Here is a 15365-nt window from a genome sequence, read left to right as displayed (position 1 = left end):
TGTAACATTTACATGTTTTATAGTCACTGCACATAAACCTAATAATATTAAGTAAATTTTACTTTTTAAGTTTAGTTTAAATTTCAAATTAAACCGCGCATGCGTGTTTGGAGACGCTGTACCCGCGCTGTGGATCAGTCGGTTGGGGATCATCACGGAGGTACAGCACGGCGTGGCTGGAGCTGGAGTTTGGCGTGTTCGAGGTAAGTTTACCTTTCTGTTTTGGATGTATTCTCACTTTCATGACCCCCAATTAATGTTCATCTTAATCTCAGGACGTACAATTAGCAATATTTCAGTTTTTAATAGCGTGGAGATTCACAAAACACCGTTTTTCGTGTAAAAACCTGAACCTACGGAGCCCCCCAGGGGTCCTGTGGTAAAAATTAAAAAATAAATAAATAAAATAATAACGAACCGAGCGCGTGGTTTAATAGAACGAGATGCGTGTTTCTTACCCCCACCCCTCGTGAAAACGGCGTGTTCAGAGAAAGGCTCGCCAGTGAGATGACCTTTCTGAACAAACTGAGTGAGGTGTGTTAAAGCATTAAATGGTAAAAGAGCACTAGCAATAAACGTTTTTTTTTTTGGGAATCCGAATTTATTAATAAGTTACAAGTTAAATTTTAACTGTAATGAACCTGTACATATGTTCATACAGTATTGACAGAAGCTTTAATTTGTCCAAATCGCATTGCAGACAAGAAAAAGAAGTAGAGTCATCCTGTGACCTTGCATGCTTAATCTTTCCACACATGATTCTTGCTTCTCACTTTTTCCTTAATCCTTCACTGTTGTATCTTGTATTTTTCTAACAATGTCAGAAACTTTGTGTTAGTAGCTCTGCTTGACATGCTTGATGCCTTTCTCTTTTGTAATTTTCTTTGGATAAAGGCAAACTTACAAAAGATGAAGAAATGGCTAAATGTAGTTGTACTAATAAAAGATTATGTAATGATACAATGTAAATATTTTCACAGAAACAAAGCGTAGAGCTGAGACGTGAATCTGAAGAGGATCTCTGATGATTGCCTGGTAAAGCATTGTTTTCTTATTAATTATACAATTTAAAATGTTAAATTTACTATAAGATAAAGTTAGATGAAGGCGTGGACATTTCCTGCTTAGTGATGTCCATCTACAGTTTATCTAGCTCAAGCAGTAGAGCATGGTGCTACCAAGGTCATGGGTTTGATTCCCAGGAAAAGCAAGTAATTGTAAATTACAAGTTATAAATAAAAACTTGTACCTTGAATATAGTGTTTGTTGCATTGGACAGAAGCATATACCAAATGCAAATGAATACCTAAATCTGAGTAATGATTGAAAGAATTTTCATGTTTGGACTAACCCTTTAAATACAAACTCAGCATTCATCATAGGATTTCCTGACACTGTAAAGGTGTAGAGTAATCTATATGGAGTGTGGCCATCTCATGCCATGTTTTAGAATGTTTTACTGATGCAAGATTATTGCTAAAGCAATTTAACCCAAGTTTAACAATCTGAAGTATATGAAGTGATGGTCATTTTTTATAATCAATCATTTTTATTATTATTTTTTCTCTGTGATAATGAAGTCATCACAGGTAATTAAAGCAATTCAGATTTTTTTGTTTCTTAAAATAATTTTTTTTTTTTTATTTACTTGTAAATTTTATGCAGGAGGACAGACGAAGTGATGCCAGTTTGCACATTCTTAAAATCCTTGTTGTCCGTGCTGTTGAAGGGGAGGAACCAGTTGGTGTATCCATAATCCTTGAAGGAAAGGAAATTTTGCAAGAATGTGGCAATACTGCAAATGTATGTGCACTGCTTATGGGAATAATTTATGCCATAAACCTCGCAGACCCCCGAGCACTGCGCTACACATTTGAGCTATTTCAGAAAGTTCTTTTAGAACTTGGTGGGATTAAGCTATCACCAAAAGTGCAAGCTTTAAAGATAGTTATCATCTTAAATCATTTGATATGGCTTGACTACTTGTCTGAACATGTTCAGTGTTTACATGTTCAGCTTAAAATGTTTTGATGCGTTAAGTTTCAATGGCATACTTTTAAGTGCACTAGTCCAGAGTGCTGATTTGAATGTTGCAACTTCACTGCTACAGAGGGCTATTAAGTTTTAAAGTTTATTCTACAGTTTGTTTAATGTATTTTCTGCTGTATTTTATTTCTAAATTAATGCTGTATTTTATTAATTAATTAATTTATTATTATTATTTTACACAATTTTGTTTAACACAGGTATTTCAGGCCCTGGTGCTGTGCAGATGTTCCTATGGATGCAAAATTTATCTAAATGCACATTTATTAAAAAGACAACCTGTATCTAGACTGTGAATGTCAAAAATATTTGGTAATGTTGGTAAATAAACTGTTTAATTATATTTTAGTTGTGTGATTTATGAAAGATATAGATGAAATAATTACTTAAGTTTCTTTGCAAAACATAAATTAGCAATGTGTACATTATTATAGGGAGTAATATAAATTAATAAAACCAAGTAAGGGAAAATCTCATAAAACAAAATGATAGTAAGATTTACTTAATAATTTCATAAAATCAAGGTTCCTGCTGATACAACAATAAATTAACTTTACTAGATTATTTTAAATAAATCTAACTTGTGCATTAAATATAATTATGTAACTTTTACTTAATTTTTTTGATTGTTAATTTAATTGTTTATTTAATTGTTAAGTAGATTTTACCTGACAATTACGGGTGAGTTTTACTTAATATTGGAGCAATAAAATTTACTTAAAATTTGTGTGCGCAAATTGTTACGAGGATTTTATTAAGTAAATCTTACAAGTTATTTTTTTCAGTGTTGGCTTGCTCATCAGAGACATTTCATTCATCATTCATTCATCTCATTATTATCTAGACACATTTTTCTCACACATACACACTTCCAAATATTTTCTTTTCTAAAAAATTCTTTCATTTTTGTGAAGCTGCTTTGAGACAATGACCATTGTTAAAAGCCCTATATAAATTAAATTCAATTTAATTTAATTTTATATTTAAAATATATTTAATTTTATATTATATTTATATTATATTTATATTATGTTTAATTTTATATTCAATTTAAGATTTAACCACTTTGAACTTCAATTCCCATCAACCTCACAAACTACAACAGATCATCTCACATGACATCTTTATGACTTTCACTTGTTTTGTGTTTCTCCTTGATCCATATTGATGTTTTTTGGTTTCTTAGTTTCCTAGATAAACTTCAGTTGCCAGTCCTGTCGAATGAGTATATAGACCAGGTTTACTAGATCTTAATTTTCTTTACTTATTCTTGCTTTGCCTTTTTGTGTTTGTCCTTGGTACTATAAAGTGTACTATATTCTACTGGTCCTTGTCATTTGGACTTCTAACTGTATGTTTTACCTGGAAAGGTGGATATAGTATTAAAAGGATTTAAGGTACATAAACATATACTTTTTGTACCTAGTGAAGCTTCCAATATACACTTTATATTGTCTCTATAAGTATACCCCCAACTCAAGGACAAGGAAAAGTGGTTTAGTACCCTGTTCAAATGAAAGTGTATTATACCCAGAACCACCACTAGATGGACACCTACGCCAAACATTAACAATAATATAACATAATATAATATAATATAATATAATATAATATAATATAATAGACCATAAATTTGGATATATTTTCTAAATTAGGTAGGCTTTCTTTCCATGAATAAAATAAAATGACCAACAAGTGATACATTTCTTAAATCCAAACATTTTAATGACAGGTTTTGACACCTATTGGTTTAGACTTTTAATTCCAGTCTCAATGACTTCAAAAACTTAAAAGCATTTTATAATCCTTTTCTTAAAGCTGTAACAACAATAACAGGGGTCTGTGTGCCGCCTGGCACACTGAGTGACCTTGCTCAAGGGTCCAACAGTGGCAACCCCGCATTTATCAGGGTGATTAAAGATCAAATCTGAAACATTGTTAAATAAAATCCTCAGAACCTGAAATGTACTACTCATGCATCATCTATACCGTTTTATCCCGTATAAAGGGTCACAAGGGGGCCTGGATTCTATCCCAGGACACTTAGGGCACGTGGAGGGGTACACCCTGGATGTGATGCCAATCCGAACCATAGCAATGCACACACATACATACACACACTCACTCAAACACCATGGGCAATTTGGAAACGCCAATTAGCCTAATCTGCATGTCTTTGGATTGGAGAACACCAGAGTACCCGGAGGGAACCCACCAAGCACAGGGAGAATTGGCAAACTCAGTGCACACAGACCCAAGGCAGGAATCAAACCTGAAACCTGGAGGTGCAAGGCAACAGCTCCTCCATCCTGTTTTTCTTCACAAGAAAAAATCATAACGTGAGATCTGGATTTCTTGGAGGCCATTGATGAGGTCCCAGCCTACTTCCTGGAAATTGCTGGAGGACACACTGGAGGACTTGATAAGGAGGTTCTCAGCAATATCGCAAATTACTTCCTTAAGCATTCCATCCCCGACCGTTTGAGGAAACTGGTTGACGCCACCTGTGCCTAAAAATTTGCTTTCATTTTTCTAGCAATAAAGTACAAGTACAATTTGTTTCAAAAACATTGTATTCGAAATATGAACTTTATTTCAAATTTTTTAAGCATAGTTACTTTTCAGCCACCGTGTGTACTAGAAACATACTACCCTCCGTTTCACTTGAAATAATTGTTGCATGTGCTGTATCACTTAGATTAATTAATTGATTGATTGATTGACTGATTGATCTTCAATGCCCGCGCGCACTGAAGCTGATAAAAGTGACCCACCCGCTGATGGTGACGTCACGAGCCGGGGATGCAACGCTCACTTCTTTTTGTGCGTTGTAAAGCAAAAAAAAAAAAAAAGCGTGTTTAGGTTAACGTGGACCACAAATCGAGAAACAAAAATTATAAAGATAACATTTTAAACAAGAATAAAAAAATTAAAAAAAACAATAAAGCCGTTCCTGGTTTTGCCGTAATCTCTTGAGCACGTAGTGTAGGGGCGCGTGCGCGGCGCTCTCCGCAGTGGCGCTCTCTCCGCCCGGCCCGCTGCGCACTGACAGGAGGAGGAGGAGGAGCCGCTTCACAGCTCAACTGTCCGTCTGTGTTTTGCACAACAAGGAGGCAGAAGCAAACAGTGCGATGGCGGCAGGAGGAGGATGCACGGACAGCGCGGATGAGTACCGGGCCGAGGTGGAGCGCCTGAGCCGCGAGCTCGCTGAAGCGAACCGGGAGAAGATCCGCGCGGCGGAGTGCGGCCTCGCGGTGCTCGAGGAGAACCAGGGTCTGAAGCAGCAGTGCGCCGAGCTGGAGGCTGAGCAGGAGGCGCTCAAGAGGGAGCTGGAACAGCTGCAGGAGGTACTGCACCAACACAGACCACACTAAAGTACCTCAGCACACAGTACATTAACATGCATGCTAAGATCAGCTCTCTTTCTCTCACTCTCTCTAATCCAGAGATGCTATTTCAAACACTGATCACACATTCTGTGCTTTATTGCAATAATATGTAGTAGAGAAGTTATCGACCTAGGATATAAAATATATTACATATGCATGCGCACACAAGAAGTATAATAAAAACAAAAAAAATATATATGAACCAAAATTTGTACAGATATGTTTTTTTATGGTATTAATTTGTCATGTGTACCTTACAGTGAAATTATTTTTTCACATAACCCAGTTAGGAAGCTTGGGTCAGAGCGCAGGGTCAGCCAGGATACAGCACCCTGGAGAAGATAGGGTTAAGGGCCTTACTAAAGGGCATTTGCAAACAGTGGCCAAGTTTGCCACATTTAGAAATTGATCTTATATATTTCTACTGCAGTTTATGGAAATACGTGCGGCAACATGTCAAGTTTCACTGTTGAGCCCTTGAGCAAGGCCCTTGAGCGAGGGCTCAATAGTGGCAAGTTACTGGTGCTGGGGCTTGAACCCTCGATTCTCCGGTCAGTAACCCACAGCCTCACCCTATTTAGCCAGAACTGCCCATTAATACCTACTAATACTTTGTTGTCTTTCCCTTAGTGTCTTCAAGAGCAACAACTTGCTTAGATTGATATTTCATCCATTGAAATTTCATCCTTTTTTAAAAAGAAAGAAGTAGTAATACAATTTTGTTAACAGTAGAAGGGGAATTTCCTAGCCAGGATTCCTAGATATTTGTCTCTGGCACAGTCCACCAGTTTGTCTTTTTTAAAAAGCAGAAATGTATTTGGAATTCTCACTTCTATGCACACTTAAAGATGGGTACAGTATGTTCCAATCTGAAAAGAGGCTGTAGTCATAATAATGGCAACACATTCTGGCGCATGATTCGCATCATAATACTTCAGGTGTCTGTTTACTATCTTGCATGTCTGTGTACAGTGTGGGTGAAACGTAGTGCAGCATATAGCTTAGCCGGCTTCCACCTTGGCTCCATGTGTATGGATTAAGCTGTCACGGTAAGCATTTTCTTCAGGCGTCTCAGGTCTGTTTGGATGCACTCCAGCACACCGAATTGCTGCTTTATCTGTCTGGAATTTTATCTTCTCCTAATAATTAAATTTTTATCCAAGAAAATTTAAGTGGGATTGGATCTAAATATTAGCATTATTACTGGTGTCTTTATGTCGATGTCCTGTTTTGACATTCATTGATGAGTTTAGAGGTTGTTTGCTTTTTGTTGCCATTTTTTTATATAATAGGGCGTTTATGGCTGGTGATCTTATATAAGGAATCAGTCTTTAGCCTTGTCACTCTCATTACTATAGAATAAGTACGGGAAAAGCAAGAGAGACACCAGGTGTTATACTTTTAGACTAGCATCAGGCAGGTATTTTCTCCCAGCACAAAGATTTTACTAACATTAAATAAAAGCTGGTCCTGGGAATGAGAAAAAAATTCAAGAGAAAACAGTGCAGGTTAAACATTATTCAAATTTTGGTGCAGGTGTAAGGTGCAAGTAATTAAGAGAAAACAAAAACATAACTATAAAGTACCACGTGGATTAATTTAAAAAAATAGTTCATTTGCCAGATACCAGAGTGAACCTGTTAGTACAACTATAAATGCCATTGTTGTGACTGACATGTCTTTCTATAAAGTTGGCTATTTTCCGACATTATTTACGGGCAGATTTACAATTGCAAGACTGAATTTAAGCCCCTATAGTGACACATTCAGGCTTCTAATCATTTTGTTCCATGTTATGGAAAAAAAATTCTGGCCTCTGCCACTTTGGAAAAATAGCCTGGAAAATTTTTTTATAGCAACTGCATTCAAGCTAATACTGTATAATGTGCAATGTTTTGTTGTAATTTTAAGGACAAAAGACTACAGTCTTTACCACTGCACATACATGCATTATATAGTTTAAGGTTACACTGGCAGTCTTGGAATATTAGAAATGTATATCAGTTCTCTGTTTTAGTTAAATAATCTAATTATTTTAAAGAATTTAATATTAAATGTTTTGAATTTAAGAAATGTTAGAAATGACAAAGAGCAACCTGAGCAGAAAAGGTCAAAATCTTTAATTAGTCTACCACCTATTTATATTTTACAATTAGTTCTAGCAATGTCGATGGCTCTTTTAATTTCTTTTAATTACAAAGCAAAACATTATGCCCAGGCTTGTGTAGGTCCCTTTTGTGCCACCGGGGCTGTTGTGGCCCCTCAATAAGCCCTCTGGGGGTGTGCTGTGGTGTCTGGATCCTTCGGGTACTGCTGGCGTTGTGGGGAGGGCCCCCGTGGATTAGCTCGATCGTATTGGGATCTAGTTTGGAGGCCGGGTCCGGAGACTTTGCCAGGTCCATCTTTGCCTGCTGGCTGTGGTCCACTGAATTTTCTGGTGTCTTTCTATTCTGGAATTTTTTTTTTCGGTGAGGTTATGATGCATTGTTTTTTTTTTGGGCCGAACAAGCTAGTCTTTGCTCTCCACAGGCAGAAATAAGTCTTGTGTGCCTATAATCCTGTCACCAATTTATTGTTGTATAATTATATTGTTTAAATGGTATGTGGTGTTAATGTTATGGCTGATCGCTGTAGAGTCTTTTAAAAAACTTAGAGTAACCAATAAGACCTTCCTTTAGCTTATTATTATGTTTTGTCTATGACAATAATAATGATAAAATTATAAGAAAACATAAATTGGAGGTTTTTGGCAGTGGTTATGCAGTATTGTGGACTAAAGATTTTTGAACAGATCTCCAGGTTGTGTCAGTCTTTGTGTCAGTAATTGCTTTTATTCCCTACAATGGTTCTAGGTAGTCGATCGGTAGAATCAGCCCTGAAGGCTTTCATGGCTTTAATTAACTGCTGACTTCACACACACAGACTGTTCAGCAACCATGCTAACCTTCAAAAAGCTCCTCTTTAGCGCTTTAATGGGTTTTGCTTTCACTGAACGTCATGTGGAGTAATTATTTCATTAGGTATTTCATGAGAAAAGAGAGTGTGTGTGTGTGTGTGTGTGTGTGTGTGTGTGTGTGTGTGTGTGTGTGTGTGTGTGTCTGAGCCTGTCCTCTGAGCTGTTAGTTCTCTTCTTATTATCTCTCAATATTTCATGTTTTGAATGAATATTAAACAGTAAATTAATAACAGTATAAATCTCAGTTATTCTAAACACAGACCAACTAAAGTATCTTCGTCTTGGTAAGGTGGCATTTCTTAGGAAGGAAGCTGTATCTACGCAGTAGGGTCCTTGAAAACTGTTTCATTCTTTTCTTGATAAAACATTTCAGAAAATATTCCTGATGAATCAAGTGTTATAAATAGTCTATCACAAGTCTGTTATCTAAAAGCAAGGACAAAAACCGCTGTAATTTAAAATCTTAAGGAAAAACTTAGATGGTTCAGCCTGCTATGTTGATGTTTTATATAGACAACAGGGATTGCAAGCCGTTTTGAATTTGTTGTGAAATGAACAAACTGTCCAGATACAGTACAGATTAGATGTGCATCTATGTATTGATATTTGTCCTAGTGTTTCCTAAAAAGGCAAAGTTTTCAGGATGGATGGCTTTGTGCTTCTTGGTACCATGACAAGCTGATTCTTTTGGTCTTACTTATTGAGATGCAAAAATGATAATGGTGAGGTCATCTTTATATAACTGTTAAAAATGAAGTACAGTAAAAACAGGAACTAGCGTGATGTGCAGATAACCCACACCATTAATTGTTATTGAAAATAGATTTTAAAGAAATAAGGATGTTGTTTACTAATTAAAAGAAACAAAACCTTAATTAATTAGGGCAGATTACTGTGGTGTAAAAGGCAAAAAAAAAAAAAAAAAGACACCTTATGATTTGTGGTTATCAGAAAATAATCTACTTTGGGTCATAGTACATGTTGTTGATTACTTTTTTATAATAGCATGTCCTATGTGTGTGTGTGTGTGTGTGTGTGTGCGTGTGTGTGTGTGTGTGTGTGTGAACACATAACTCAGATCTGCCTTAAATGTGCCATCACGAATGCTGGTGCACATAGATGACTCTCTTGTGTACGCTGTTGCAGCTCAGGCCAGGAGAACATTTCTTGGTTCTTAGATAAAATGTGCTGTGGCATATTTTTGGACTGGTTTATTACCAATTCAATGTAATGCCTTGTCCATATCTACAAGAATATTTTTAAAACCATGGATACAGTAAGTCTCCTACATATAAACATTCGAGTTAAGAACTTTCGAAGATACGAACATGCATTCGAGCATGATCAATCATGGAAGTTAGATCACATGTCTGGCGTACATTGCCATGTGCGTGCAAGGTGCAACCCAGGATGTCTATTATGCAAGTGTAAAAAGAGTGGCGTTGAAGCTGGTACTGCTAAAAAAACAGCAAGCAATAATGATAGAGACAAAAGTAAACATAATTGAGAGAACAGAGAGACGAAAAGTTGTTTTAACATTATTTTAACATGAATCCTTCAACTATCGGAACGATTCTAAAGAACAAGGACAAGAACATGAAACATGTTGGTTTTATACTGTGCATAGCCAATTGTGTTAGTATCCTGGTACCTAGACAATGTTTGTTAGACTTACGAACAAATTGGACTTACGAACGAGCTCACAGAACTTGTTTGTATGTTGTTGTATTTCTATGCTACTATAAAACGTATGGTCTTTTGTTTATACACAAACTCCGGTTTCGGTTCACCTTTTGGTTAACTCCTTTCAAAGTGAAGATCAGAGCGTGTGACGCATCTCCTGAGTTTAAGTGTAAGGGGGGGGGGGGGGGGTGATGGGTCCCCCTGGTCGTGCCCTTACAGGCCTTTTTTACTCACCCTTTTCAGCTGAATGAGATGCTATTGATTCTGGACTGCAATGATAAATGATGTTTATTCTTTAACCTCCATTGTAAGCTACAGTAGAGATGCACATACTGTATTTATAGTGACTATGTCCTCTTTGTGAACCCATAGAAATAACTAAGTGTTTACTTATTTTCTTTCTCTCTAACATTTTTGAGTTTTAGCAAAGCACATATTCTGAAAAAAAGTTTACTCTTTTTTTTGTTTGGTATCTACATGTGTGTAGGATTTTAGTGTGTCCTGTGGCAACGTTGCTCTGATTTGGCTGCATAAAAGACTTCTCTGTTCGTCTCCGTATGGAAAAACATTTTTGCGCTCCAAATCCTTAGAAATATCTTTTAAATGTTTTTTCTATTTTTGCTGCAGCAAAAAGAAAATTGGGATGTAGAAAAGGGAGCCGTGCTGTCGCTCCCGCAGGCACGTGTATTGATTTCTGACCTACTTGAACTGTAAAAAGACTGCAGTCTCCAGAGCAGCAGTGTGTGCTTACTTTATAACTAAATGCTTATGAATTTAAGTTATTTTCTTTTCAGGATCATAAGAGTGAAATGTGATGAAAAATAATGCATGTCAGTGATTGGTTAAATTCAAGCGAGTGGAAAAAAGGTATAGGTTAGATATAAGACAGATAAAGGTTTTCTTTAAAGATAATATATTTTTTTATACCCACATTTGTTAAGCTGTTTCCTTGTCTACCTAAATTTAGACAGTAAATAAGCTATTAAGATAATTGTGGGGAGTTATAGAACAATCAGGCATAACATTAAAACCACCTAGGTTTTGGGTTCCCCTTGTGCCCCTGGTGCAGCTCTTGACATCGGGCCTAGAGGTGTGCTTTGGTGTCTGAAACCAGGACATTGGTGGTGGATTCCTTGGGTGCTGTGGGTCATGGAGAAGGGCCTTCGTGTACCAGACTTGAAATCCGACACATACAGTACCATGGGTGATTGCAATCCAGGGAGTGGGCAGCCTACCAGTCTCTCTGTTGTGTGATGTGGTTCACTGACTGTTCTGATACCTTATTATCATGGCCAGCATTGAGATTTGTGCTGCATTGGCTTTTCCGTGGGATCTGCCCTTGTTTCTAGCTGGCATTGGGTGAGCCTTGGGTGCCCATGACCAAGTCATCAAACTGCTGGTAATTGATATTTTTATATTCACCTGTCAGTTGTCATAATGTTATGAGTGATTGGTCTGCAATTGCTTTTTGTAGAGTATTTGCACCAAAGTATGTTTTAGGCCCAAAAAATTTCATTTTAATTAAATCCAGATTTATCTTTGTTGTTGTTTTGGCTATTTGCAGGAATTCAACCATAGTGATGCCCAATGGGTTTTTCTCGAACCACCAAAATAGTACATAGTTTGCCAAAATACTGTAGTTTGTTACTACACGTAAAAGTGTGCCAGAGAAAGAATATATATATATATATATATATATATATATATATATATATATATATATATATATATATATATATCTTAGTTGGGGTTGTCATCTATCTTGCTAGAATTACTTTGTGCTACTGTACACCAAAGACATTTACAATAGTGTTACAATATTTCAATTCAATTCAATTTTATTTGTAAAGCGCTTTTAACAGTTGTCATTGTCGCAAAGCAGCTTTACACAATCAAAAGAATTATTTAAGTCTCTATAGAATGTGAATGTGTGTAAATCAAAATGGTCCGTTTGTCCCTGGTGAGCAAGCCGAGGGCGACAGTGGCAAGGAAAAACTCCCTAAGATGGTAATAGGAAGAAACCTTGAGAGGAACCGGACTCAACAGGGAACCCATCCTCATTTGGGTGAAACAGAAAGCAGTAAATGATCTGCATTTTTGCAGTGTGTTAGGTGGCAGGCAGTTCAGTATAACAGTTGATGTTAATTGATGTTGATATGGAGTTCAGGTAGTTATTGGAGGCTCAGGTAGACTCGTAGGAAATTCCAGTCCTGAACTAGTGAGCAACTGCAGCCAAGTCAAGTCCTCAGAGAAACAGCTGTCAACATCAGTCGAGGCCAGAACTGTCTTCATGGTAGAGTGAAACCGTCCCCAGACACCAGACGCATCCCAAAGAGACACACAGGGCATCCATGTGACGAGATATCCAACCAGAAGCGGGGCACCAGGGTGAGTCAGACAGGTCCAGAGGGCAATAGTGACAGTATCCGATGATGATCTCATCAAGTACAGTGAAAAACCTGAGAAGACTAAAGATGTTGACTAAAGATACAGTAAATCCATCAATTTAGTGTTAAGATATTAACTTACCATGGATATCCTCCAGAAAACACCTATTTCTCGATTCATGGTTTTACATACTCTATGGATAAATATCTAAACCGTATTTAATATGTCCTGGAAGTAAAGGTGTTAATGAGGTGTGAGATGCCAAGCATGTTGTAAATAGAACACAAACAAAGATAAATCTCTTTAATAATTTTCAATGTTTTATTCCCCTCATTTATCTTTTTTGATTTTAAATAATATTTCTTAATGGACAAAATAATTCATTGTAATTGTGTTGGAAATGGACATTTTTTTTAGTAAAGAAAAAAGAAGTGTTTGTAGTCAGTCAGTGATGTAGCTAGTGATGTCCGTGCCAAGGCTGGTTTAATGATCTGTAAGGGTGGTTGGAGATCATAAAGAAAAGAATAATTAGGACTTTGGTACTTGTAGTGGAAGGAAATTGGACCACACATGCTCTTTCTCTCACACACACACATGCGGCACACACACTTTCCATGCCAAACAGATGTAACTGTGTACCCTCTGCTCTCTAATCTGTGGGTAATGTATACACACACACACACAACCAGGCAATGCAGTAAAAGTGTGTTAAGTGGCTGAAAGCCCTTTCTTCAAGCCACACTGAGTATACTCATCTGTCTCAGCCTCTTTTGTGTAATCAGTGTGAATGAGCCATTTGCAACCCCATAGACTTTAGTCGGTGGCCCACTAATACATGTATTATACATAGTCATTTATCTCTCTCTTACACCCACTGACAGACACACACATACTAAAAATTGTGCTTTATATACCCTATAAATTATCAAATCAGTGTATCTCTTTTATATAAATGATGTAAGGTCCATTTATGCCACAGCAATCTAAAAAAAAGCCCTCCACATAGTAACGCTCAAACTAGGTAGCACTGTTACTTGAAATTTGGCCCATGTAACTCAAAAATATAGAAACATCATTTACTTTATAAGTGTTTTTACAAGAACAAGTAAATAGATACCACTATAACTGCATCGTGTAATATCACTGATACAGAACATCACCATGTACTGTATCTGATTTTATTCATTAATCCTCATAAGTTTCTTTTCAGATTACCCTGATCAAAGCAAAGCGTCCATTTGATCCACCTACATAACATATAAATATCACACACATGTATATAATAAAAAAAAATTTATTTATATTATGTTTAAAATTTTTTAATGATTCACATATGCATAACTGCACAGTATAAAGTAGCATGTTTTTATGTTGCATGGTACAATATCAATTAGCCATAACATCAACACCACAGTCAAGTGAACTGAACAAGGTTGATCACAATTACTGTATACACCAGCAAACCAAACAAAACATATGTGGTAATGGGGTATGCTCACTTACACACTTATTGTCTATACTGCTTTATCCTGTATTTAGGTTCCCAGGAGACTTAGGGCACAAGGCAGGGTACACTCTGGACAGGGTGCCAATCCATCGCAGGGCACACACACATACACACAGTCACACACTCATTCACACACTATGGGCAATTTGGGAATGCCAATTAGCCTAATCTGCATGTCTTTGGACTGTGGGAGGAAACCGGAGTACCCGGAGGAAACCCACCAAGCACGAGGAGAACAAGCTGGTATATGCTAAGATAAATAAATTAATGTACTGTATTTATTTCCGCAGTGTATGATCAGGTCTGATATAAGTCAGAAGTCTCCAAGAACTCTTTTGTATATAGGGCTCCAAAGACATATAGATTTCTTTCTCCAAAGCAGAACAGGATGTTAATCCTTTCATCCACATCTCTCTAGAGGATTAATCCATGCTTTTCCACAATAGTGCAATTACTGTATCTTCCTGGCTTGTAATAGTCTAAAGTCAATAAGCATAATGGTTGCAGTCACAGCAAAACTTCCAGATAAATTCCAAGTACTGTACATACAGTTTGGCAAGAAATGGAACTTTTTTCCCAACTACAGTATATAACATACATCCCACCACATTTTTCAGAATTCCTGTCATTTTGTGCATTCCCATAGACGATGAACTAGTGTGCCATTTTCCTCTCTACACTTAAAGGCAATGCATTCTTAACAGTAGAACAGGGAAGCAAGCATTAGACAGAAATCATTACAATTGATGTCAGTTTCTTGTTGGACATGATATGCCATAATGATGTGGCCTGAATAGTCTTTTATAATGAAACTCTGTATATACTCTGACTTTTCAGAACTAAGGCTAGTGAGGGGACGCCTTCCACTAATATAAGCAGGTTTGCATCTATCTTTTTGTTGCTTACAGGAGGGCTATGATATTATATTGTTACATTAGTGAGAACATGACCTACAAAGTGCCATAGAGAATGTTCCACTTAAAGATACACCCAATATGCGAATAAGATGGATATTAATGTTCTTCTCTGGGACTAGGGTCATCCTAAGGACTGTGATCATTCCTGCATCTCTTTCATTCCTAATGGTTTAATGAGAGTTTATTTCTTCCCTCAGTCCTCAAATTGAAGATGCAAGGGCTTTTCAGTTTGCCATTACTACTACTTATTTACCGCGCCAATAAAAGATGTAAATATCAGTAATCATCTAGAATTCCTATGTTAAAAGTTATTATCTATTGTTTCTTTTACATTTCGAATGCTCATCCTCGCTTGAGCAAGCATTTTAATCAGACCGCACCCTGAACTTGCAGGCTACCTGAGAGTTTGAATAAGCAAAACCCCTCCTCAGGCAATCATACACATTACTGTCCACAAGTGTTATTCCAGGAACATGTGA

At 36.9% G+C, this 15365-nt stretch overlaps 1 protein-coding gene and 1 long non-coding RNA gene across 4 annotated transcripts in view; both read left to right on the top strand.

Annotated features, from left to right (window-relative positions):
- On the top strand, positions 1 to 1832 carry LOC128528323 (uncharacterized). The gene is made up of 3 exons (XR_008360929.1): positions 1 to 203; positions 981 to 1035; positions 1666 to 1832. It is a non-coding gene; the product is annotated as an uncharacterized LOC128528323 (long non-coding RNA).
- Positions 1833 to 5104: 3272 nt separating this feature from the next.
- bicd1a (bicaudal D homolog 1a) overlaps positions 5105 to 15365 on the top strand; it is a 42361-nt gene continuing 32100 nt past the window's right edge. For all 3 annotated transcript variants that reach the window (XM_053501143.1, XM_053501145.1, XM_053501146.1), the window contains exon 1: positions 5105 to 5393. In XM_053501143.1, coding sequence (XP_053357118.1) covers positions 5178 to 5393 — 216 coding nt within the window. In that variant the 5' untranslated portion in view covers positions 5105 to 5177. The remainder of the gene's footprint in view (positions 5394 to 15365) is intronic.

The sequence above is a fragment of the Clarias gariepinus genome, chromosome 7 (assembly GCF_024256425.1).
Source record: "Clarias gariepinus isolate MV-2021 ecotype Netherlands chromosome 7, CGAR_prim_01v2, whole genome shotgun sequence".
In the NCBI taxonomy this organism is placed as follows: Eukaryota; Metazoa; Chordata; class Actinopteri; order Siluriformes; family Clariidae; genus Clarias; species Clarias gariepinus.
The sequence above is the reverse complement of the archived record's forward strand: the minus strand, read 5'-3'. Positions and strand labels throughout refer to the sequence as shown.